The sequence below is a fragment of the Mixophyes fleayi genome, chromosome 3 (assembly GCF_038048845.1).
Source record: "Mixophyes fleayi isolate aMixFle1 chromosome 3, aMixFle1.hap1, whole genome shotgun sequence".
NCBI classification, from domain to species: domain Eukaryota; kingdom Metazoa; phylum Chordata; class Amphibia; order Anura; family Limnodynastidae; genus Mixophyes; species Mixophyes fleayi.
In genome coordinates this window covers 299,743,747-299,769,771 of record NC_134404.1, presented here as the reverse complement: position 1 = coordinate 299,769,771, position 26,025 = coordinate 299,743,747, and the positions used below count along the sequence as shown (strand labels likewise).

Below are 26,025 nucleotides of genomic sequence, written 5' to 3'. Positions count from 1 at the left end.
CGCTTCATTCAAGGTTTCTCCACCATTGTTGCACCCATAACTGCTCTCACCGGGGGGTAAATACCAAACTTTGGCCTCCCGAAGCCTTACAGGCTTCCAATTTCTAAAGGATTCATTCTCTTCTGCTCTTGTGCTTCAGCAACACGACACGTCTCGTCCTTTTTTCTTGAGGTCATTGCTTCCAACATCGGTATAGGGGCCATCTTGTCCGAGAAAATCTATACAAAATAAACTCCATCCCTATGCCTTTCATTCTAGGAGCCTCCTGCCAGCCGAGAGGAATTATACCATCGGAGATAAGGATGCGATTGGCCATAAAGGTGGCTTTGGAAGAATGGCGATATCTCCTGGAGGGAGCCCTGTATCCAATTACTATCTTCCCCGACCACAAAAACTTGTCGTATCTGCAATCTGCTCAGTGTATGAATTCCCGGCAGGCCCGTTGGTCCCTGTTCTTCTCCCGCTTCGAGCTCATTATCACCTTTAAACCTGCCGCTAAAAACAAGAAAGCTGACGCCTTATCTCGGGCCTTCATTCCCACCTCAGACTCGGAAGGGCCCGTGGAACGCTCTCTCCTGGACCCTAAATGTGTGCAATTATCTGCTTCTACTCTCTGTTCTCCACCTGTGGGTAAGACTTTTGTTGCCCCCTCTCTCTGAAAGAGGATCCTTTCCTGGCACCACGCTTCTCGTTTCTCTGGACATGTTGGAGCACAGAAGACCCTTGAGATCATATCCAGAAGCTACTGGTGGCCCACTATTCGAAATGATGTAAAAGACTTTGTGGCTGCCTGCAGTACATGCGCTCAATCCAAGCCCTCCCATCAAGCCCCGGCAGGTCCTCTCCAGACACTATCTATTCCTTCTCGGCCTTGGTCCCACATTAGCATGGACTTTATTACGGACTTCCTTCCCAGCAAGAAATTTAACACCATCTGGGTCATCGTAGATAGGTTTTCTAAGATGGCCCATTTCGTTCCTCTGGTGGGCCTGCTTTCCTCTCCTGTTCTAGCTTACCATTTTATTAAGGAGATTTTTTCGACTTCATGAATATCCTTCTGAGATTGTGTCAGATAGAGGAGTACAGTTCATCTCCAAGTTCTGGCGGGCTCTATGTAAAGTCTTGGGTATCCGCTTATGCCTGTTACCATCCTCAATCTAATGGACAGACCGAGAGGGTCAACCAAGATCTCAAGACCTTTTTGAGAATGTTTTCCTCAGCTAACAAGGACGACTGGGTGGACCTCCTACCTTGGGCAGAATTCGCCCATAACAATGCATACCATGAGTCCACTTCCTCTACTCCTTTTTCCACCATATTTGGACTCCATCCACTCCTCCGTGAACTCTTTTCCCTCCCTCCCACCCAGGTTCCCGCCGTGGATTCTGTACGTCAAAGATTCTCTTCCATCTGGACTCAAGTTTGGTCCTCCCTCAGGAGAACATCTTCCAGATACAAGTTTTTGCTGACAAGAAGAGGCGGGCCGTTCCCGCTTCCAAGGTGGGGATCGAGTCTGGCTTTCTACGAAGAACATTCGCCTCAAGATTCCTTGCATGAAGTTCGCACCCCGTTATATAGGTCCTTTTAAGATCCTGCAAATCCTAAATCCAGTCTGCTTTAAGTTACAGTTACCCAAGAACCTCCGTATCTCAAACTCCTTTCATGCCTCTCTGTTGAAACTTCTTATTATCAACCGCTTCTCCGCTACCTTTTCTACGTCTTCAACTATCCAACTCTAACAGGATGAGGACTTCGAGATAACTCACATTCTGGACTCCAAAATTTCCAAAGGTGGTATTTGGTATCTGGTCCATTGGAGAGGGTTTGGACCCGAAGAGCGCTCTTGGATCCGCGCGGCCGACATCAATGCTCCGGTTCTTCTGAAGAGATTCCATTCCAAGTTTTCCCGGTAAACCTGGCTCTAAGTGTCTGGTGTCCACCCTTAAAGGGGTGGGGGGTGTATTGTCATACGCCGGGTTCTCGCTGTCTCTGGACCGAGACCCGGCTCAATTACCTCTCTGTTGCTCCCGTCTGATCCCCGCTGACGGCCGCCATCTTTGATTTCTGTTTAAAACCTTCCCTAGCTTCCTATTGGATGAGGGTTTTCCCTCCACTATTTAAAGCAGCCTCCTCCTCTCCTCTGAGCCTGTTCTTCAGTTCAGTTAGTGTACTTTGAGTGGACGTCTCCTTCATTCCTAGCTGTTCTCCATTTGCAGACCATCGCAGCTCCACGCTGCTCTCCGCTATCCCAGCGGCCATCCCTGCAAATCCGCAGACCATCACAGCTCCACGCTGCTCTCCGCTATCCCAGCGGCCATCCCTGCAAATCCGCAGACCATCACAGCCCCACGCTGCTCTCCGCTATCCCAGCGGCCATCCCTGCAAATCCGTAGACCATCACAGCTCCATGCTACCCTCCTGCAATCCGTAGGCTACCACAGCTCCACGCTGTCTTCGCTATCCCAGCGGTAATCCCTGTAATCCGCAGATCTCTAACTCGCTGAACTCTGTGGGCCTCGGCCCACTCCCAGAGGACCGCGACCTGCGTAGCGGCCACCGAGAAATCCATATCACCTTGCGGGGGCTCTTGGTGAACACCAGCCGCCGTGTTAGACTCCGCGCCTCTGGTGAGTATTCGTATTGGCAGGCCAGGGGTCTAGTAACCCAGCGCACCATGACACTTATCTGCACAAAATAGTGGATATTGTCACACATTAGAAACTGTTTATGGTTCCCATTGTTGTACCTATATTTCCAATGATACAACCAATCCAGAGGAAGAAATAGATAAATATAGGTTACATATTTCACAATTAAAAAATTAATTCAGTATAAGTCATAATATAAATACTGAAAATGATGACTGGTGGGAGAGTTCCTTCTACTTGGTTTACAGGTATATTCTCGGGAATCTCGTGGTGGTGGAAAGGGCTATTCTGGACATTAGGAAAATATGTTATTTTTTTAATAATATGTGCATTAATTTATCTCCTTTTAAAATGTGTTCCAGATATGTTAGGAAAGTTGTGCAAGGTTGGGACAAATGCTTTACAAATAAATGTAGTATCGGAATCACAAGGGAATGTCTTAATTGCATTGAAAAATGTCAAGGAGAATAGAATATTTATACCACAACTTAAATGAACATTTCTCTCTTGATAGTTAGTTTTTATAATAGAGGATATTAATATTCCTCTGCTTTGTTTAGATTTTTTTTTGTAGTTGAAATGTTTTTTTTAGTTAAAGGTTATAGTGTGTGAATAGTGTTCACAAAGAGGGGAATGTAATGGAATAAATTATGGTACAAATATAAGTTGGATAAAATATTATTAATGTATATATATATGTGTTTAAAATATAGTAGGACAATTGCCTGCTTCTATGTATTCTGTGCAATGGATTAAATTCTTACTGTTTATATTACAACAGATAAGGACCTCTTTCAACAGGATGTTCAAATTGATGCCAGGTGTAGTACCATGTGGACATAGGCCTAGGAATGTGAGAGGTCACATATGCCTCTTGACCTCATAGGTATAGGATTGTCTGTTTGATGAAATATCTGTCAAAAGCATTTACAATTGATTTTTGTCCTTGTATGGTATATTATTTCAAAGTATGTGAAGTGATTAGTGACATAAGAGAGGTGGCGTTATCTGAATATAATCTGTGGTCTCACATGGGGAAAGGGCGGTCTGGCTCAATTGTTGAACTCAGACTCAATGCATTGCATTTTGGAAGAATAAAGAGAACTTTGCTTTTTCTACACTTACTATTTTTGAATAATTTCTACTCTAACACCCTGGTATTTATATAACAATAGCAAACCATCAGGCACTTTCTAAAGCTGATCTCGTTACTGGGCTACAATATTTGACCATTCCTGTTGCTCTTTATAGATGCATCCTACTTGCTATCACAGTGTTACAATTTTTCCTACCACTACCCTTACTATTCACTTGAGTGCTCCCCTGCCAGATATACCTCTTCTCGTTTTAGAACACAGCTTCCCCTCTCCTTTGACCTTTCCTATACATATCAATCCATTTAAAAACTACAAAAGCCAAGCAGCTTTTATGTCACTTGTTCTTTTTACTACAAGGTCTCACTAGCCAAGTCATTCTATGTTCCCGTTTTATGGTTTCTCATATTCAAAGTTTTTCTATAGTGTTCTGGATCCTTTCTGTTTCAGTTTTTTTTATATTGCATGCTATGTACACCTTGTCTTTTTCTACAGTTAACGGTTTTTGTGTATTATTTTTCTGCTATTGAAAATCAAACGTTAAAAAAATAAAATATTTTTTTTTTTTAAAGGTCACACAAGGGTACATGCAAATAACTAAGAGCTAGGGGGTTCACTGCACAAGGAAGCTTACTAGCCAAAGCTACCCTATGGGGACTAATGTCAGAATTCTCTGAAGAGATGGTCCCAATCCTATGGAGCGCTGTCTCAGTTGCAGACTTCTGCCGTGCTGTCCCCATTCTTTGCTGTCCTTTTGCTTTGTTACAGGTAAACAATGTAACAAGGTCAACAGAGGCTTGAAGGCCAACACACTTCAACAGGGGCAGTAACTCCTAATCAGTCTGTCCCAAATAGAACACACACAGGATGGCCGAGTTCACCCTTTTAAACACAAACTGGTTCCTATGGTCATGTTGCCTCAGTGGCGCTGGTTCCAGATAAAACTTCACCGTCAGATTGTGCACCTGTTTACCAGAGGGTGGCTGCACTCAAGTCCTTAGGTTACAGTAGGCCCCATGCAGAGTGGCTCCAGGAAGTCTACTTAAGCTCAATGGAGAACAAGGGGCACCCATTTGTAAGGTAGTAAAGATAAATTACACTACTTACACGGATTGCCGTCTTCACCCACATATTTACCACGGAGGTCCCGGAGTTCGTTCTGGGTATGAGGTGCGTGCGCATACAGACCTTAATACGGGACTGAGTATCGGACAGGGTCTGTATTGCGCTTTCTGCTCAAGCAGTTTAGCGACTTTGATTTCCATTCAGGAGTGGCGGTTTTCTCATTGTGGCATTTATGGCATATTCTCCTCCATACTACATGTGTTAGAAGCATTGAAGTGGGGTTCACCATCATCGCGGTGACGTATACTTTCCACCACCAGTGTGGCCACACTTATTTTGAAGCTCCACTTCATGATCTTCTATGGGGTCATTGGACAATAGTATCTATTCGATGTGGGATATTTAGCTGGTTCTCTTTAGGAGTGATTGATTTGATGGTTCATCAGCCTTATTGATGGTTAACACAGTCGTTTTATCTGATTTTTTATATGTCAAGTTGTTATCCACTGGCCCGTGTTGCATATTTTATGGTTCATTTTTAATAAAGTGTTTATATACATTTATTACCCACGGCTGGTTGTATATTGATTGTGTTTATCAGTCATCAGCGCTGTTTTTTGTAGTAAAGATAAATTGATTATATCTTTGTTCCAACCATCGGATAACTCACAAGTGTCTTTTTCAGTTAAAGTGGTCTTGCAGCTGAATGCTACTTTCGGCACAACATGGCCGATTGCTAGCTGAGATAGACCTGGACGGTCTTCACCCAGTGGGCGGCACAAATTTTAAGGGTACCTCTGGATGTCTTAACTCCAGGTAACAATGGCTCTTTTAGGGGACATATTGGAGAACCTATTTTCATTTGAATCGTCACAATGAGCAGGCAAGAAAACACAGCACCTTCAGGACAAAGTTGAGGTCCTACAGAGACAAAGAAGAGAGAACTATAGCCAAGCATGGCCATCTTATTGTAAAAACACTAAAATCAGTAACTAGCAGCAACTGGCACTAAAATCAATTTTATATGTTTTCTATTTGTCCATTTTGTACTACTTGCAATGAATGTTTTTTTTTTGTATGTTTTGACTATGATTTTAATTTTGCATTGTCATTTCTTACTATATCAGAAGAATTTTGTATTATGTTATGCGGGTTTATAAATTTTACCTAGATAATGTGATACTTACCGGGTATAATAGATACTTGTTTGATTTTTGTTTAATTATCTTCATACTTACCGTTATAGATTTGTATGTTAGAGCTTACAGGTCTGATTATATTTAAATTCTATTGAATCTTTATCAAGGCAATCTGCAGGAGAATTGAAACGCGTCGGCATGGAGGCGGTGACTGAGAACAGGAGCACACGCTGAACATATGCTGAATGGTTGTAAACTCGTTCCCGAGTATTTGGAACATGTGGTGTTAAAACAGCCGGCTACCCGATCTGTGGAGAGGGACAAAAGGTTTCCCTACATGCCCATTAACATCTTACACAGGAATGTACATATAGAAAGAACAAATTTGACATCATTGAAGATACCCCTATATATACATCATTGATGTAAGTCTGAAATTAAAAAGGGAGTGGATTCAATACACAGGGTGGTAATAAGTAATCAATGCCACTGAGGTGTGTAAAGGTGCTGGATTAGTTTTTACTACATATGCATCAGATTTTGATAAGTGTCTTTTTATCCATTTTTTATGTACATCGGTGGAATATAATATCTGGAGTTATAAGACTATTGCATGGATTAATTGATCAACTTTGAACACTCAGGAATACGGAAACTTGATCTTTTTCGGACAGCAGGACTTTCTATCTATAGATACGTTTATGAACACATCTATTTGAAGCAAACTTTGATGTTGTTTTTTATGTACTAGATCATTAGCGCCAATTCTATTCTACTAATTTTAATACGATCTACATGTACATATTACTTCAGGAGTGGGGCGGTGTTTGCGCCATACACGGCAATGACATCACTGCTGGGCCGCTTGATAGTCAGGCTTGGCTCCGTCTGCGCGATACCACCTACACTTCCGAGTAAGTTTTATTTAATTTTATTAAAATATGTGCAGAGTGTGATATTTTAGCTGGCTAGATTTTAGTCGGTGGTTTATATATTGAGTCTCCTCTTGGTTTTTTGTTCATTTATATTTGTAACGTGATTGATCATGTGACTTCAAACAACTATAAAAGGATAGAATTAAAGAGGCGACACATTACCTTGAAAAAGATCCAGAACAGAGTATTGAAACACGTCAGTGATTAGCGTTGCTCTTTTCTAAAAGGACTTCTATTGGGACAAGATTTCCATCTGCGAAGACTTATGGCACTTCATTCCTCGGTTTTGTACATTTGATATGCTATTTGTCTATTTCGTTCCGGTAGGAGTACCTTGTATTGTGATTTTATTATATTAAAGTGTTTCCATACATACTACCTTAGATCTTCTTCTGTCTTCTATTATATGATGGCCTTGCTATGACATTGCAAAAGGACAGAGTCTATTTGATGTGCTGACATTAAAGAAATCAGCTTGTAAGTAGGGCCCCTTAGGGTAATACTCTAATTTTGTGGAGTGGTGGTTGTTTGGACACTCTGTTTTGGAGACACAGCCGGTTGGTGGAAGCATCTTGTGACAACATAGTTCACTATCTTTCACACTGGATGGTTCTACATACTCCATTATTTTTATGACTTAGACCTTACCATACAATAATGCACTATTGTCTTTTTCGATTTCTCTATATGGTATTACTGTGAACCAAAAGAAGAATCTACGCGTATCAACAATTTCAAATTTAAGTATTCCGTTTTTGTTTTCACCATTACTACATCCTTTATGCTGTTATTTATATATTTATTATAGTGTGACTTCAGCGCAGATATAATTATCTATTTTTTTGGTATTCTGTTCTATTTTGGGACTTGTGTGTTTAGTCCTTAGGTGATTAGATCTGCTGCAGTTGCTTGTGAAGCGTTGTAAGGAAATTCCTTTATCATAACTAAAATAAAAAGGAACACAGATGGAAGGCCACTATGGAATAAAAGTAGCAAATTACATTTCGAAAGAACTTTAGTTTGAGGTCTCGATTCCCCACACCAGTCGAGTAGGATTTCCAAAACCCTCCATCCATCCATCCTGAGGTGTAAATCATGATCCCATTGCAGCTTCACTGAACTGAAACTGCCCTCGCTAAAGTAACAAACGACTTACTCTCAGCTAAATCCAAAGGTCACATCTCCCTTCTCATACTCCTCGACCTCTCTGCTGCTTTTGACACTGTTAATCATTCTTTTCTTCTCACCACCTTTCACTCCCTAGGTCTCCGCGAAACAGGTCTGCCTCCTATCTCTCTGGCCTCTCTATTAGCGTCTCTGCTTCCGGCTCTTCCTCCCCACCCTCTACCTCTTTCTTTTGGAGTCCCACAAGGCTCTGTGCTTGGCCCTCTGCTCTTTTCTCTCTACACTGCCTCTCTCATTGAACTTATTCAATCATTTGGCCTCTAACGCCATCTTTATGCTGATGACACGAAAATCTATCTTTCCTTCGAAGACATCTCTCCCGCCTTCCTAACCCAAGTACCTAGCCGTCTCTTGGCTGTAACTACCTGGATGTCACAGAGCTTCCTCAAACTTAACATCTCCAAATCCGAGCTCATCATCTTTCCTCCCATCAATGCTGCTGTCCCTCCCACTATCTCCCTCTTGGATGACACCATAACCCTCTCTCCTGTCACCCAAGCCTGCTGCCTTGAAGTCACCCTTGACTCTGCCCTCCGCTTTACCCCTCACCAAATCCTGCCACTTTTCTCCATAACATCACGACAATCCATCCCTTCCTCACTCAAGAGGCAGCAAAAATCTTTGTCCATTCACTCATCATTTCTTGCCTTGACTATTGCAACCTCCTTCTCAATGGCCTTCCTGTCTCTCACTTGCATGACCTTCAATCCATATAGAATGCTGCAGCTCGGCTCAACTTCCTCTCATGCCACTCCTCTTTCGCTACTTCTGTGCGCAAATCCCTACATTGCTTCCCCATCCGTTTCAGAATTCAGTTCAAGCTCCTTACGCTCACTGACAAAGCCCTTACTGACACTTCTCCCCCTTACATCTCTGACCTTGTCTCGAGGTACTGTACATACCTACCCGGCCACTCCGCTCTCCGCCTTAATTCACCTCTCATTACCTCCTCCCATGCTCACATCCAAGACTTCTGCCGTGCTGTCCCATTCTTTGGAACTCCCTACTCCGCCTTACTCAACTCCTTCAAACGCTCACTCAAAACTGATCTTTTCAAGCTCACCTATCCTACCACCTCCTGACCATCTTATCCATCACCTAATCTTCCTTCTCCTGCTGTCTCCATTTTCTCCCAGCTAATCCTACTGTCTCTCACCACCCCTCCCTCTAGAATGCAAGCTCTCACAGGCAGGGTTTTCTCTACCAGGGTTGTCCCATGTCTGTCCACCTTGTATGTCGTGTCATGTCCTTTGCTGCACTCTGTGCGAGTACCCATAGCATTACTCACACTCATCTGTTCATTACCCCATCTATTTGGTACTTGCTCCCGTATCCGTCGCTAAGGAACCTGTGGCGCCTTTTAAATAAAATAAAAATAATAATAGACATGATAAAAACTAATTGTAAAAATCACTGAAGAATGATGATCATATCCTGCATTGTGTTATTAATGCCACTCTGTGGCAAGGACAGAAATTGTCCCTCCACTTGCAAATGATATACATATTTAAACATTTGTTTTCAATGCACAGAAATAAAAAGAATGTGCTTCTATATTAACAGACAACATTTGAACTAATTGCTGTGTTTTTAAACTGGACACAATAATTTTCTTTTAAAAGTGATCTACACCTTAGTAAAACTTTTTATGAAGGATTTCAGTATATCCATACCTTACAAATAAGATCTCTCACCTCCCTGCTACCACTTTAGAGATATAAACAGATCAATTTTAGCAGCAGCCTCTGCCTGTTTCTTACAGTTCCCATTTGTTAGTACTGTAGACAGTCTATATTCCTTGAGCGAGGAATACAGTGACTTGAAACATACTATCACTTTGAAAGACCCCCAATGACGACTTAAAGGTAGTCACACAGTGGCTTAAAAACAGACTGATGTGGCTGGTTGTCTCTCGCTGTCTGGGTTGTTGCAACTAACAGTTAGGAAAACTTTAAACCCACATAAGAAACAGTTTGCATACAGAAGCTGTCTCTGTCACTCTAAAATGACAGTGGGGATATGACGAGGGAGGTTTATTTAAGTATGGCCACCACTTGGGCAGGGACAGCCAAACCTTAACAGCTTCAACTTCTATTCTATAAAATTCATAAGCGCTCTTTACTCCCCACTTACCATTTAGGCCAGGCATGGGCAACCTGTGGTGTTCTAGCTGTTGTAGCTCTAGAAGTGGCAGCAAGCCCTGACAGCATATGCTGGTTCTACAACAAGTGGAGAGCCACAGACTCCAGGCTGTCGCACTCCTCTCTCTGCAGAAGTAGTCGCAGTGTGAGCTAGGGAGAAGTACAGAACTCTATCCTCTACCAATCCTGGCACAGCGTCAGCCTGGTCATGTGACGTGATCGCTCGGCTACAGGCGGGATCAGAAAGCCGAACGCCCGACCGCTTCCGGAAACAGCCGAGCTGAACTGTGCGTCCCCAACCAAAATGGCGGCGGCTGTGGTGATGATGATGGTTCGGTTGAGGCAGTGAGTGACTCTGCTTGTCGCCGCCACAGTCACCTTTGGGGGAAACTCATTTCTGTTTATTTTACATCGTCCTATTTCCATCCAGCCTTCTCCCTAACCGCCAACCGAAGTCCAGTCCTCACTCCTCATCACACTACACGTCCCCGGGCCTTGCAGCAACCCTGCATACACCGGCTGACGGGGCCGCAAGCCGCGCCATATCCATGCTCAGGACGCGGCCCCTTCATGAACGATGTGTGAAATCTGTGCAGACCTGGTGGAGGTGTTAAATGAGAGTAAGTCACGAGTGGGGGAGGGACACGAGAAAGACACGGGGGTGGATTTTGGAGGCCTTTGCTTCATGCTCCTGATGTAAAGAACCCGTCATTTGGATGGAGAAGTGACACAGGGCCTATAGAGCTGCAGGCCTCGGGCTGTGTTTCAGGACAGCCAGAATAACCTCACCTGTCATGGAGGGCAACCAGACAGCCATCTGCAGCTGCATCTTTCAGCTTGTTTGCAGTCAGATCCTTCCATGACAGGTCCACTTTAAGGGCTTGTTTCAGTGCTGTCCAGTCACCATGCTGTTGAAGATGTTTAGATGGGTGTATGTCATATGATACCATACCACGCTATGGCATTATCAGCCGGTTACATCTAGATTTTTTTGTTGTTGAAGGCCTCTAAAATTTAAATGGCAAGTGAAAGAAATTATTTGTCTTTGCCTCTATATGGAGCAGCTGTATTTTAATCCCAGTTAGTAGTTTCTATTCATTAGGTTTTGTGTTTTTAATGCTGAAACAGTTTTGCTAGAATATTAATAATTAATTCACTACAGCCTCATTTGTCACTTGGATGCATTAGCTCATATTGCAGTGCACCTATAATAATAGTGCAAGGTGCTTGTCTTTATATTCAGAGCTTTAATTGTGTTGAAGCTTACAGTTCATAAAGTCATTTGCTAGCAATGAATTTCCCACTGCAAATATATTTGTCTTTTTATGTAGTAGTAGTAGTTCTATGACATGTTTGAGTGCATCATGCTGCACTCAAGGTTATAGAATTAGAAGTGCTTGGTTTTCAGGCCTGTATGAATCATATTATTGAAGTTGTTGTTTTTTTTACCAACTTGTCATCTGAAATTACTGGTCATCAAGGTGTGGGCACAGAGTACATGGTTAGCAACCTACAGAGACCTCTGGTTGCTTTAAGGATATGTAAATAAAAAAACTTATTTTGCTAGTTGAACAAAATGTACCCCTGGCTTTAGTTCTTTCTCTCACTCAACAGGTTAAAATAATCAAATTGTTTCCTTTTTTTGTGTGTGTAATGTGTGTGTAAAATATATATATATATATATATATATATATATATATATATATATATATATATATCTATCTATCCCCATTTGCACTTAATATTTTTTGTTTTGTAAATAAAGACTTTGTTTATTAAATGTTATACTTTGCTGGTATGTGTAACCCGTCTTTGCCATTTCTACTTCTAATTATGGGAGTAATATATTTTCTATACTTTTTCCTTTTCCAGTAAAGATATTTGAAAAGTAATTTAACATGTTGTGTTTTTCCTTTTAACTGTGTCATATTTTGCTATTTTTTGCGTATATTATTGACCTGGACGCTTCATGTGGAAAATTGTTTGCGTTTTTACAAAATTCATTGTAGTTGGAACATCATAAATAGCAACATGTCTTGGTATAATTCTTGGAGCTATGTAATATAATATTGTAGTGCAATAAGCCACTAGGCATGAGTACACTGTTTTGGGGAATGGATAGACTCTATAAAAATGGATGCATTGTTATTGTACTGTTGACACTGACTTATCTTTAACCACTTCAGGTGATGGACTCTTTGCTAGGCTTTGCTTTGTTGGCCTATGTGCTAATTACAGGTCTAATCCAGTTTAAATGTGTAGTAAATTATATTTGGCAATGATACTTTTGTTAGTCTGTGTAGTAAAATCAGTGTGTGCAATGCTGAGGCATAGGATTTAACTGGCTTAATTTTACTTTATTTACATTGGTGAGACCCAATTTTTTATTATTTTTAAACTACATTTTCTGTGCATATGACAGGTTACCACATTTTGCATTCATTTCATTATAACTGGAGTGTTGCGGTGTGTTTTAGGTGCCAGATGGTGTCAGTAACCTGAAAATCCCATAGATACCTACATAGGTGGTATGAATAAATGGCAGATATAACCTGGTTTTTTTTTCTGATTTATGAAACTTTTCCAAAACACCTGCTACTGCTTGATTGTGCAGTTATTTTCTGTTGAATTAATTAGACTGTTTATCACTTTTGTCATGCACTAATAGTGATATTTAGTGCTACCATTTCTTCATATCTTCATGTTGGCCTCTGAGATGATGCCAGTGAATGGACATAAAACTTTATATGGTGGGATTTCATGTTTCAAGGGATGGCCATCTTCATAATTTTATTTTATTGCCATGCAGTTTTGTTCTTTATATTTATAATATGTGCTTCCATATCTTATATGCTACCATGTCAGTTACACCTGTTATAATTTATGCCTCCCTGATGTTGTATTTTTATACTTAAGATATTTCATGATAAAACATGACAAACTTCTACAGCCTATGTTGTGTGCCACCTCTGCGTTTTATATTACATTTACTTTTCTGTATGTCTTTATATTAAACACCATGGTGGCAGACATTTTGGGACTGAGACAGTGTTCATGATAAACTGAGTTATCATTTCACTAAGAACAAATGACTGTGTTGTCATTAGTTCCTAGCAAATTGATAGGCTTTATTATGAATATTTACCCTACAAGATAGGTGCTCTTAAAAATGTCTGTAATATTGAACTATGACCAATCCCGTATTTTCAAAGGATTCTGGACCTGCTGATGGGCATGAGTCATAGCAGTGAGAATGATCAGTGTAATCAGTCTTCCATGCCCACCAGGCATAGAAATTTACTGTAAATGGCGGCTACTTGGCTTTATATAGCGTTAATAATGGAGCCTGACTGTTAATATATGCTTGCAGAAATGCTGCAGTCTTTGCAAGATAGCGGCTCCTGTAAGCAAGCCAGCAGTAACAATGTAATATGCTACAAGCTGCAATGAGCAATGTTATTTGCAGAATTAAAATGACATCATTCTATTGTTGAACGACCTTTAGTCCAGTTTAACAATCAAATGAAACAATATGATGTGCTTTGGAACGGTAATCGTTCATCGTTACAGTATACACACTAATGCGATATCGGGCTGAATGGATGCTTATCATTTGATTGACCCGTTAATCCTCTGAATACACTGTAGTGTGTACTCGGCCTAAGGGCTAGATTTACTAAGCTGCTGGTTTGAAAAAGTGGGGATGTTGCCTATAGCAACCAATCAGATTCTAGCTTTCATTTATTTAGTACATTCTACAAAATGACAGCTAGAATCTGATTGGTTGCTATAGGCAACATCCCCACTTTTTCAAACCCGCAGCTTAGTAAATCTAGCCCTAAGTCTCAGTTCGAGGCACCCTTAGGATCTCCATAATTTTTTAAGGCACCCTTCAGCCAAAATAATTACCCCTGCCTTGCTTACCTCCGGCCCTGGCCGCGGCACTCCTGTGAAAATGCCACGGTACCCAAGGGAGCCTGCGGCACCCAGTTTGGGAACCACTTTCCTAAATCATTGTGAATTCTTTCCCAGCTAAATAAACAAAGCATCGCAGGTGGCATTGGGGTCAAGTTCCACTTTTGCATTAAGTGATTACAATATGCGAAAGATGGATTTAATTAAGGAATGCTGATTCCTATAAAGCTAAATTATTTTGTAAATGCCAATATACTCAGCCATTTATGTAGAAGGCAGAGCAGATAAAACTGGTGTTTAAGCGTAAAACATTTTTGAAGCCCATTGAAGGGCAGTATGTTGCTATTTGTAAAGTTTCCTGCAATGACCATTTTATAACACCCTGATCATTAATAACAAGTAGTAGAAGTCTAATCTTTATAATATTATAGTATTGTTTCCTGTATCGATTTTATAGATCTTTCTTTTACGTCTCTGCAAGGTCCTGTGGATGCTTTATACACCTGTTTGAATGATACCACTGGCTGTGCATGCAAAATGTGACAAAAGTGCTCACTGACAGTCATGCCTGCCATTCTAGAATACAATTGCTAGGTACTTCTGTCAAGTGTCCTGATGAACATGTCTGTTAACTTACAGCGGTCTATGATTGGGTCTTGCACAGACATTTATATGAAAGACTTGTTGATTCTGTGAGGCACTGTTTCTAAAAGTGGCAATAAAACATTTTATGATAATAATGCCCAGACATATCATCATCATCACCATTTATTTATATAGTGCCACTATATATTCCGATTTGCCTGCACATTCCCCCTGGTGTAGTTCTAGCCTTAAATAAATTCTGATTTCATGAGTTTCTCAGAAGTGAAACAACTGGTGGGAGAGGATGTTTGACAACATATCTATAATAATGCAATTTCTACCCCTTAACACCTTGTGTACAGTGTGAGCAAGTACGCATGGTATTTATACAATTGTGCCTGGGCAAGGACAACTAATTTTCCAGAGTTTGAGGTTTTAGTAGGATAGGAATCATGTGCAATATACCTAGAATTGTATTCTTCACAAATGCCAGTATGACAAGTAATGTGTTTCCATTAGGGCCCAATGGCAACCTTGCCTCCAAATACAGCAGATGTCAGCTTGAGTAAGAGTAGTGTTTACTCTTGGAGGCCACACTAAAGCTTAGTAGTCAAGGTTAACCTTGGAACAGAGTAAAAATAATGAAAAGTTAGCTCTATGTGATAAAGTAGCCTAGCAAATACTTGAGTGAATGAAACATTAACTTTTTTGAATATTATTTTGTTTCACAGAAAAGTCTTTGTTTCTGAAGTTTTGCACTTGCATATTTTGTTTCATGTCAAACAACGAGATAAAGCAGTTTTGTAGAAAGAGACACTTTCTCATGTGTTTATAGAAGATTACATGCATCTTGGCAGACAATCAATGTACATATTGTCAAATTATCTTAAAACATAATTTGTTTTACGCATAGAGAATCACGGCAAAAGAAACACTGAACACAATGATATAAAGGGTAAGTGCCATTCTGTATCTTGAAGCTAAAGACACTTTTGTGAGGTAGAGTAGAATACTCTACAGATCTTTACCTCTGGAGATTTTGGGTACATTTTTAGAACTATGCATTTACTGTACAACCCATTGCAATGAAAACATTGTTTTGCGGATATTATATTGCTGTACTTTTTTTTTTTTTTTTTTTTTTATATTGATCCAGGCTTAGGCTGGGTACAAACTACAGAAATATTCTCTCGATGTGTTATCTATAGCAATTTTACCAATGACTGGGAAAAAAAAAAGTGCCGATTGATGTGTACACACTAGATATAACAGTCGGCTGAAAAAATCATGACTCTGAAAACTCTATGGAGATCCTGATTGTGAGTGCATATACAACATTGGAACAACATTGTTCTATCAATGAACAAAATTGTTAGTCCATTTTAAAAATCGGATGGAACGATATTATGTGCTTTGGAGCAATCCTCGTTCATTGTTGCAGTGTACACACTAATGCGATATCGGGCTAGACACTTGTTTATCGGGTTATTGGCCCAATAATCGTCTGAAAACACTGTATAGTGTGTACCCAGCCTTATGTATCACTCCAATGGAGTTTGCACTGTGACAAACAAGCCATGAATAGAAGTCGCAAAGATTAAGTGGAGCTCTTTGATTTACTGTTCTCCTTATGGGTTGAAAAATAATGAAAGAAATGTGGGAAAATACAAACATGCAATGTATAGACTGAGTCTCTAATTAAAGTACACATATGATATCCATTTATGCTATCTGAGGTGTAAAAATACATTTCTGTAGGATGAAAGATATCTGGTCTTGAAGGAGTTATTTTTATTACCCACATGCTCTTGGCCTCAGTATTTAATGAAGTTTTAGTGACTACATAAAGCAGAATGATGAACACAATTTGAAGTGTTTAAAATAAGTAGGATGTAGCTTTTATGAAATTCATATTCTAATCTGTTCAATTATTTGTGTAAGTCTATTTGAATTTGGTTATTGTAATTGTTGTCTGTTTATTCTGATTGACTTCTCCACATGGGTGTGTGTGGGGAAAAGAAAGGCTATGTATGTACTACCAACCTAACTTTCCATCTTGGCAAAGAAATAAAAAAGAACTGTGCATCATTCTGCAATGGGGAAAGTTGAAGAGGGCACTGCACAGCTGGTGCTGACTGCATGGCTTGTTCATCTCTCGAAGAAAGAAGTCCTATGTACTGAATGGTGATTATTAGGCATATAACTTCTAAATGAAACTGGAAAAAAACGGCAATGCTCAACCAGTTCCTCAGTCTTCTCCTTAGGTACCCCAGTTGTGCATGTTTTGAAGATTGCGGTATGTGAGGAAATATAGTCAACTGTGCATGTGTAAAGAAACGCACAAAACATGACCTGTTTAAAGATAATTGAAGATTTAAAAAGAACTGCAGAGAAATTGGAAGGTTGAGCATTTCATTTCAACTACATGATGTATGTATAAATTAGGATTTTGAGGTTATTTAAGTACAATCACTGAAAGGAGTGAACAGCATATAGTTTCCATAGGTTGATGTGGTTTTGTGTTCTGGACTTTTATACAGGTATCTATTTTAATTGTACTTTGTACGCTGTTCACAAGTGTATTTTCATAACACATTTGGCAAAGGTTTACAAAGTTCTGTTTGTCACAGGCAAGGGATGTCTGAGGCTATTTTTGAGAAAGAAGGTGAAGAGGTTAAAGTGTGGTGAAGAAAAGCAGAAGCTAGCCTGACAAAAAGAAGGGAAACCTGATAGTGTGTGAAATATGGATTGACATTGTTCATACCAGTGGGTGACATTAGTCATCTAAGGTTTCATGTTGCTGCTTTTTGTATTTTATCTAAGTTACTTAAAAATAATGAACATGGTGGTATTGAAAAACTCAGCTACTGTACAAGCTATCTGTTAAAGGATCATATGTGCAGTCTTTTAGTGATATGGTATGGTTAACTGCTATTTGTTTGTTTAAGAATTGTATTACTTTGTTTGTAGTGTGTGATTAGTGGCGGTTAATTCATAAAAGTGGTCACATCGCTATTTGATCCTTTTTAAACAGCAGTCTAAGGCTATTTAAGCCTGTGAGGCTGTTAGCTAGTGAGGTTTCATCTAAGTGCGGATTTTTACAAGTGTATTAACTAATTTAGTTAGTATAGTAAGTGATATACAAGAGGGGAACCTTTTACCTGCAAACACTGCTATATGAGGACAACGTTCCACATTCAACTGTGAGCTCTGATTTCCTCCACCACCTGCATTGTCAACTGCCTGGACACTCCTTGCTGACCTGTTTCTCACACTTATTTTGGCTGGCTGCAGTTTTAACATGACTTGTGGATTCCACTTATGCTGCTTGTATTCCCACCTCTCACCGCACTGTTGCTCCACTTAGCTTGGACTTTTAACTGGCTCCATTTTGATCTGTGGACTTACATAACCAGCTCACTGCACCTTGTATTATGCCTTATGTTCTACAATTGCCTTCCAATCATGCCTTATGTCACTGTATAATCTGTTTTTCTAAACACACGCATCTGGTATCTTTACTGTCTGTACTGCTTCCTATTCCCTGGCTCATCTTTTCTCTCTTTTTACCACTGCACTCTCTCGCTTTACTCACCTTTCCTGTTCTCACCATTTCCTCACTTCACTTGGAAGCCCTTGCCGGTCCTGATTTATGTATTACTTTCAATTGTCTATTCAACACCTTCTCTAGCTTTTGCATAATTTGCTCCTTTCCATCTATCCCCCTGCTTCCTCTGTCCAACCTTTCCATATTCTTCCTCCTCCTCACTCCCCCTTTCCCTTCCCCCTCCCTATTTCACTCCTCTCTTCTTTTCTGTGCCTATGTGCCCCTGATCTGACTTGCTGCCCTCTCAACCATCTTTCCCTCTCTCCTCCTTTTCCCCACTCGCACCCTTTCCCTCTTGTCCCCTTCACTGCTCTTCTCTCAGCGTCAGTCTGTTCCTACCAACCACCCCCCTCTCTTTCTCCCTAGGAAATCTATTCCCTCACGTCACTCCTACCTTCTGCCTCTGCCTTTAATAAACACCCTTATCTGTCCCATCTCCACTCCTCCCCCACCTCTTGCTCCCCTGCCCCTCGTCTCCTGTCTGCTGACGAAGTCCCCTCTTATTTCTGCTTCTCGTCCAATTCCAACCCTCTCTCCGTGCCATGCCCCTCGCTCCATATCATACTCACCCTTGCAGTCGAGCAACCCCAACAATCTCATCCACATCTCTCCTCTTCCCTTTCTTCCTCTACCCTGTGGTCTCTGGAATGCCAGGTCAGTCTGCAACAAATTGACCTCTCCATGATCCCTTTATCTCTAGATCCTTCAACCTGCTTGCTATCACTGAAACCTGGCTATCAGGGGCTTGTCCTTTTCCCACACACCCAGATCTGGGGACCCGCAAGGTGGTGGGGTCGGCATACTTCTCTCCTCCTGCTTTTCGGGCTCTTCCCCCTTAACCCTCCCTCTCTTTTTCCTCCTTTGAGGTACTCTCTATCCGCCTATTCCACCCAGTCCACCTCCGTGTTGCTGTTATCTACCGTCCTCCTGGTCCTTTCTCTCAATTCCTTGTTCACTTTCCCAACTGGCTCCCTCACTTTATCTCCTCTGACCTTCCTTCCCTCATCTTGGGGGACTGTAATAGAGCTATAGACAATCCCTTAGACCCTGGTGCCTCAAAACTTCTCTCCCTCACCTCCTCCCTTGGTCTCTCTCAATGGACCTCCTCTTCCTCCAACCGCAGTGGCCACTCCCATGATCTGGTTTTTTCATGCCTCGGTACTGTCTTCAACCTCATTAATTCACCTTTTCCTCTCTTGGGCCACCATCTTCTCTCTTTTAGCATCTCTCCACCCCTCTCACCGTCCCCATCCCCCAAGGTTATTCTCACCAGGCGTAATCTTGACACAGTTGATTCTACCACTTTCTCCTCCTCCCTGGGCTTGCTCCTCTCCCCCATCACCACTCTTTCTTTCCCCGATGAGGCTATCTCCATTTATAATCGCACTCTTACCACTGCACTTGACTCTGTCGCGACGGCTGTCACCATCAAGCTTTGTCTGTCCCCGCTGCAACTGTGGCACTGAAAACTTACCCGCTATCTTCAAAAATGCTCCCGCAGTGCAGAAAGGCTCTGGAGAAAGTAACGCTCTGATGCTCCACTTCAAGTTCATACTTGCCTCCTACAGTTAGGCCCTATTGCTCTCTAAACAATCCTTCTTTAAAGCTCTCATTTCTTCCCAATCATCCAACCCCCGTCGCCTTTTTGCCACCTTCAACTCCCTCCTCTCCACTCCCCCTCTCCCACTGCCCCCCATGCTCTCTGCTGTCGACTTTGCTACCCACTTCACCTACAAGATTGAGTCTATACGTCATGACATCTCCCAGCAGTACCTTCTTACCCTCCCTCTCCCCCCTCCCTGCCCACCTTGACTTTCTTAAGTCTATCCACAATGCTGCTGCCCACCTCATTTTTCTCTCCCCCGCTCTATCTCTGCTGTCTCCCTCCTTAATCATTCCTCCCCTCCCTACATCTCCAATCTCATCTCTATCTCCACTCCTAGCCGCCCCCACCGCTCTGCCTGTGACTGCCGCCTCATTACTTCACTGATCACCTATTCTCACTCCCGTCTCCAGGACTTTGCCTGGGCTGCTCTCCAGCTGTGGAATGATCTTCCACGTTCCATCAGGTTAGCATCTTCCCTCAAAGGCTTCAAGCGTGCCCGTAATACTCATTTATTTATTCAAGGCTATCAGTCCTCCTAGCTCCCTTGTCCCGGCTCTCTCCCCAGTTAGTACCACCCTATTTGTGTCTCCTCTTTCCTTTAGGATGTAAGCTCTCGGGCGCAGGGCCCTCTTTCCTTGTGTGGTCCTTCTACTATTCCATCACCCTCTGTACCTCTTGGCCTGCTTCGATATCCCTGTATTCCCTGTTTTCTTAAGCTTCTGTCTTCTTCTCGCTGATTTCTACCATCACTTTCACACATTGTCCCAGATATAATTTGATTTGCATTACCATGTTACCTGTGTGTATGTGTTTTTGCTTGTGTTTTTGCATTTTTTGTTCATGTTTTGTTCTTTATGTATCATGTTGTGTCATGGGTCACAGTCTTCTGTATATGTCATGTACGATGCTGTGGACTCTTTGTGGCGCCTTATAAATGAAAGATAATAATAATCTGTTATGAGGTTTTGATTATTGTTGGTTATAGTTTCAATCCTTGTTTGTGATGGTCTCCCATTCTTCATTGATAGGTCTTTTTCTTAAATACAGCACCTATACAGTACAGTGAAAACGTATTTGTCCCCATTCTGATTTCCTCTATTATTGCATATTTGTCACACTGATGATGATGCTAATGTATCCAACACTAAATGTTTTCAGATATTTAGATATAATCTCATATAAGATAAAAGTGAGCCTGTCTGAATAGCATTTTTTTTTTTTTTATTTAATTTATTTAATTCATATATATATTCATCACCAACTGGCAATGTGTGAAAAAGTAATTGTACTGTAGTTAAATTAAACCAATTAACAGTATAATTTTTCAGCTGATTGTACACAGCCAGGCTTTATTACGGTCAACTCTGTTCAATATAAATCTCATTTATTTTGACCCTTACCATCAGACTCCAACTGGTACTGTATAAACTATTTTTCCCCTAACATTTAATGATTGTGCCACCTTTGGCTGCAATAACTACAACATGTTTCTTATAATTCAATATCAGTCTTTCACATCGCTGTGAGGAATTTATGGCCACTTTTTCTTAATGACTCCTGCCACAGCATTTCTATTGTGTTTAACTAGTCCACTCCAAAACTTTAAGTTTGCTGGATTGCTATAGTGGTGAGTGATGGGAGTTTCAGCTGCTAGGCAGCCAACAGTTGTGTTCTCACAACTTTTAAGGGTGTGCTTTCACACAGGTGGGGGCAGCTATAGTAATACTTTCTAATATTAATGAAAAATGTTGAAGGTTATTGCCCACACCTGCCAGGACTGGTGGTCAGTGGTCTAACACACACTGCTAGCTGTAGTGCTCACATAGTGCCTCTTATAATAGAAACAATGGTTTGTTCTTTTATAATAGGACTCTGTTGGTCTCTGAGAACCGGGTGGCTAGTGAAAACAGCCAGGTGAAGGAACCTGGAAAATGGTGCAGGGGACAACACTGCACACCAGTCTGACACTGCTCTCCCATTCCTGCCTGCCGATAGACACTGCCAGTATGGTAAAAGCCAACCTTTGCAGCAACTAGGAAAGTACCCTCAGACCATGGCAGATATCGGGGAAACTTGCTTTTAAATATTTTTTAACATACTGCAAGTTTACAGTTGATGGCACACTGCCTGCAGAAATGAAGAGAGCAGCGCTGCACGGTGGCAGATATCTGGATTGGGTTGAACACCGGACTCTGGGTAAGGCTGGATACACACTACAGAAAATTTCTCCCGGTGCAATATCCTTAGCGATTTTACCAATGATTTAAAAGGTCCTGATCAGCATGCCGATTCATGTGTACACACTATATATATATTTTATATGATTTACATGTCATAAACATTGGCTGAAAAGATTGACTCTGTACACTCCATGGAGATCTATGGACACTGCTGATCTTGAATGCATACACAGTGCAAAATTGGAATGACATTGTTCCATAATTGAATAACATTATTTGTCCAGTTTAAAAATCAAATGAAACAATACCATGTGCTTTGGAACAATAATCACTCATCATTGCAGCGTTTACACTAATGCGATATCGGACCGAACAGTCCTTTATCGTTTGGCCCAATAATCGTCTGAAAATCCTGCAGTGTGTACCCAGCATTATGTGTTCTATATTGTGATTCTTCAATCCTTAAATTTAAGTATTCAGTTATCCATGCTAAATAATTTTGATAGTTTTATGCAAAGTATTTTTGCCATAACCATAACAAATGGATGTTTGGTTTTATATAAAATGGTATAAATATGGGGTCTTATGTTTCAATTACAGAAGCACAAAGACTGTTTTTGTGTGTGTTTGTAGAGCAGTTCAGGTATTGCTTGTTTAAATAAGTAAATTGTGTAATAAAAAGCTGTAAGACCGTGGATGGTGCTATGTAATATTTGAAATATGTAGGATTTTAGTGACTGAGTACTGTGGTGAGAGGGAGAGATGTGGTTAGAGCTGAAGGAGGTAGTGAGCAAACCAAATTCATTAAATGAGAAGTTTATAAAAACTTTGAGAAAGTAAAGAACGCACATGACCTCTGTATCTTAATGAGCACAGAGTATATGTTACAGGGAAATATACCAGAGAGTCGGCAAGATGAGAGGTATGATCGGTTCTTACCTTGAGTTTCTCAGAGGACTGAGTGAAAAGACTTGTTATTAGTGCCTGACATAGGTCCAATATAAACTTATCGGTTAGTTGCAGGTCAAGAGCAGAAAAAGATACAGATGATGATAGTCTGGACTAAACGCTTCAAAAATATTACTTTCTGTTCCTAATGGATCTCCTGCTCATTAGGGCTTTAGGCATTGCGTCGGGTGACTGTAAGCCAGTTGGACCCTGCATATGCTTTGGAAAAGTGTGTTTTTAGTTTTTATTTAGCGTTCTCTATTTGCCACATTACCTGTCCTGTGACACGCACCCCCCCTAAATAAATTGATCATCTCTTCTCCTCCCACTTTTTACCTCATATACAAGTAGTGGATAGTGGAAGGGTCTCTTCATGCTGTTGCTCTCAGCCAGTCAGTGGCACAGAGCAACAGTGTAGTGTGTGTGATACCAGAGGGTATCCCTCTCCTATCTCCTACCCGTTGTTTGGAGGTGAGAAAAGAAGAGGTAGAGAAAGTGGAAGAATGAATTACTGGGTTAAGAAGTTCGGGAGGGTGGGCAAGCATGCCTGGGAGGCAGTAAAAGAGTTTTCCATGTAAGTTAAAGTAAGTGAGCAGTTGCTGGCTGATTTTGTGCTCTGACAATACTGTTGCTTTCTGGGTGCAAATTAATTATGGTTCAAAGTAGTAATCCTCCCTCCTTCGCTCATGATGCAAGTGACCAAGATGCTAGAGCAAGACCTTTGGAGCCACCAGATGAGCATCTAGTAATTTCCTGAGGTTATTCGTTTGCAGGAAACATCCAAAATGCCTCTTTGCAGCTCTCACTTTTGGGCTTGCAAAATACTATTACAATGGCAAGATAACTGGGATGTGTCGTAAATAAAATATGTAGTGTTTTGCAAAATCACAGAAAATCCTGCTTTCTTAGAATTTATTTCCAACTTGTTTCCTCATGAGACATCCATAAGAGAGATGTGAGCTATGCCATTGGTGGTGGCTATCTGAGAGTGTAACATGACGGCATCTAGTAATTGATTTACTTAAGGACTATTTTTGGTTTTGTAGGACCCCCTAAAGCACCCATTGTTTCCAGCACTGTCTGTAGTGATGAACAGCACCAAAGGCATACCTGGAGTCAATGAAAATATTACATTTTGTAAGCACACAGGCATATGCCAGAGCTGACTACTTCATACTGGGAACAGATGGCATAACTAGAGACAAAAGCACTTGTGTAATTTCTTAGGCAAGAACCATCAACAAAGCAAACATTCAGATTTTGTTTGTCTCTTTAAAATCTGTCCTTGAAGTAAGGCTGGGTCTTGGGTCACGCGATAAACGACCATTCGGCCCAATATTGCATTAGTGTGCACACTCCAACGATGAACAATTATAGTTCCAAAGCACATTGTATTATTTCATTTGAACAAACAATCTCGTTCAATGATGGAATAATGTCTTCCAATCCTGCAGTGTATATGTACTCCCGACCATCTCCCCAACAATCTGCCGATAATTCCTCCACCAGCGACGCTTTTCTGGGCGTGTATATTTAAAGTTATGATGTCTGCGTCTCCCACATGGTGCGCGGTCAAACACGTTAAGCAACTGGAAATAGTGATTTTTTTAATGGCGGATCAATAATGAACCTTTTTTACATGTTCCATATGACATATGTGTTCCTGGATGCTTGCAAGATGTGTATACAACACTGTAGCACACGGGAAAATACATATTCTCAAAGCCTCATTTTACTGATGTAACATGTCTTTCTACAAATCTGTATTATCTACCCATACTTTTGCCTGCTAGCACATGGTCTTATTTATATATATATGTGTGTATATTTTTTTTTTTATTATAAACGTGTACATGTAAGCGCAAGTAACACTTAATAAGAAGTTCAGCCCTTTATTTAAATTTATTGAGCATATTTCTGCTGCGACGACCTATATATCTGTACAGTGTGTACTGAGTCACAAACTTTTGAGATGTTTGTTACGACAGACGAAAATCACAGTTCGGGCAGTAAATTGTGTAAAGATGGTATCAAGCGTCTATAGAATCAGCTTGCTGATCCAGACTTCAGTCGTTTGTAAATTCCCTAACGATACCGCATTGGGAGAAATTTCCTGTAGTGTGTTCTCAGCCTAAGAAGAGAGAACTTGAATCATCATATATTTATATAACGCCACTAATTCCGCAGCGCTGTACAGAGAACTCACTCCCATCAGTCCCTGCCCCATTGGAGCTTACAGTCTAAATTGCCTAATATAGACACACTCACACACACTCACAGACAGACAGACAGACAGGGAGAGACTAGGGTCAATTTTTGATAACAGCCAATTAACCTACCGGTATGTTTTTGGAGTGTGGGAGGAGACCGGAGCACCCGGAGGAAACCCACGCAAACACAGGGAGAACATACAAACGCCACACAGATAAGGCCATGGTCGGGAATCGAACTCATGACCCTAGTGCTGTGAGGCAGAAGTGCTGACCACTAGGCCACTGTGCTGCCCAACTTGAATGCAATCATGTTCTACCTGCTTATCTGGAGAAGGTATTAGTGATTAAAAAATAAGTACATTTGGCGATGGGGAAGAGAAGAATAAAAGCTCACGCTTGGCAAGCATTGCGGCTGAAAGTTATTGCGTGTTGTTTTTGAGAACAAGCTCACATGCATGAGAAACTGCAATAGTGAGCATATATCCTAAAACAATATTAGCAGAGGCTTCTACTAATATAGCAGCTGTTACAGCTTTCAGACAAAAGCAAAATGCATGTGTTACAGTAATAAGCAGTGTGTTTTAGTAGCCTATAAGGCTATGTCTGTGTTCCTTTGGAGTTCAGTGTCAGTTTTACCAAAAGGAAAATTGTTTTGCCAAGATTTCTCTCAATCTTTCAAAGTAATATTCAACGGAATCTCTCCCTCTGATTAAAGCATTTATCTTTGACTCGTGTGTGCAGTGCTGGATGGTACCCTTTTTCCT

General features: G+C 41.0%; 1 protein-coding gene across 3 annotated transcripts in view; it reads left to right on the top strand.

The window, feature by feature from the left end:
• Positions 1–10,693: 10,693 nt before the first annotated feature.
• USP34 (ubiquitin specific peptidase 34) overlaps positions 10,694–26,025 on the top strand; it is a 166,672-nt gene continuing 151,340 nt past the window's right edge. For all 3 annotated transcript variants that reach the window (XM_075203870.1, XM_075203869.1, XM_075203868.1), the window contains exon 1: positions 10,694–10,827. In XM_075203870.1, coding sequence (XP_075059971.1) covers positions 10,785–10,827 — 43 coding nt within the window. In that variant the 5' untranslated portion in view covers positions 10,694–10,784. The remainder of the gene's footprint in view (positions 10,828–26,025) is intronic.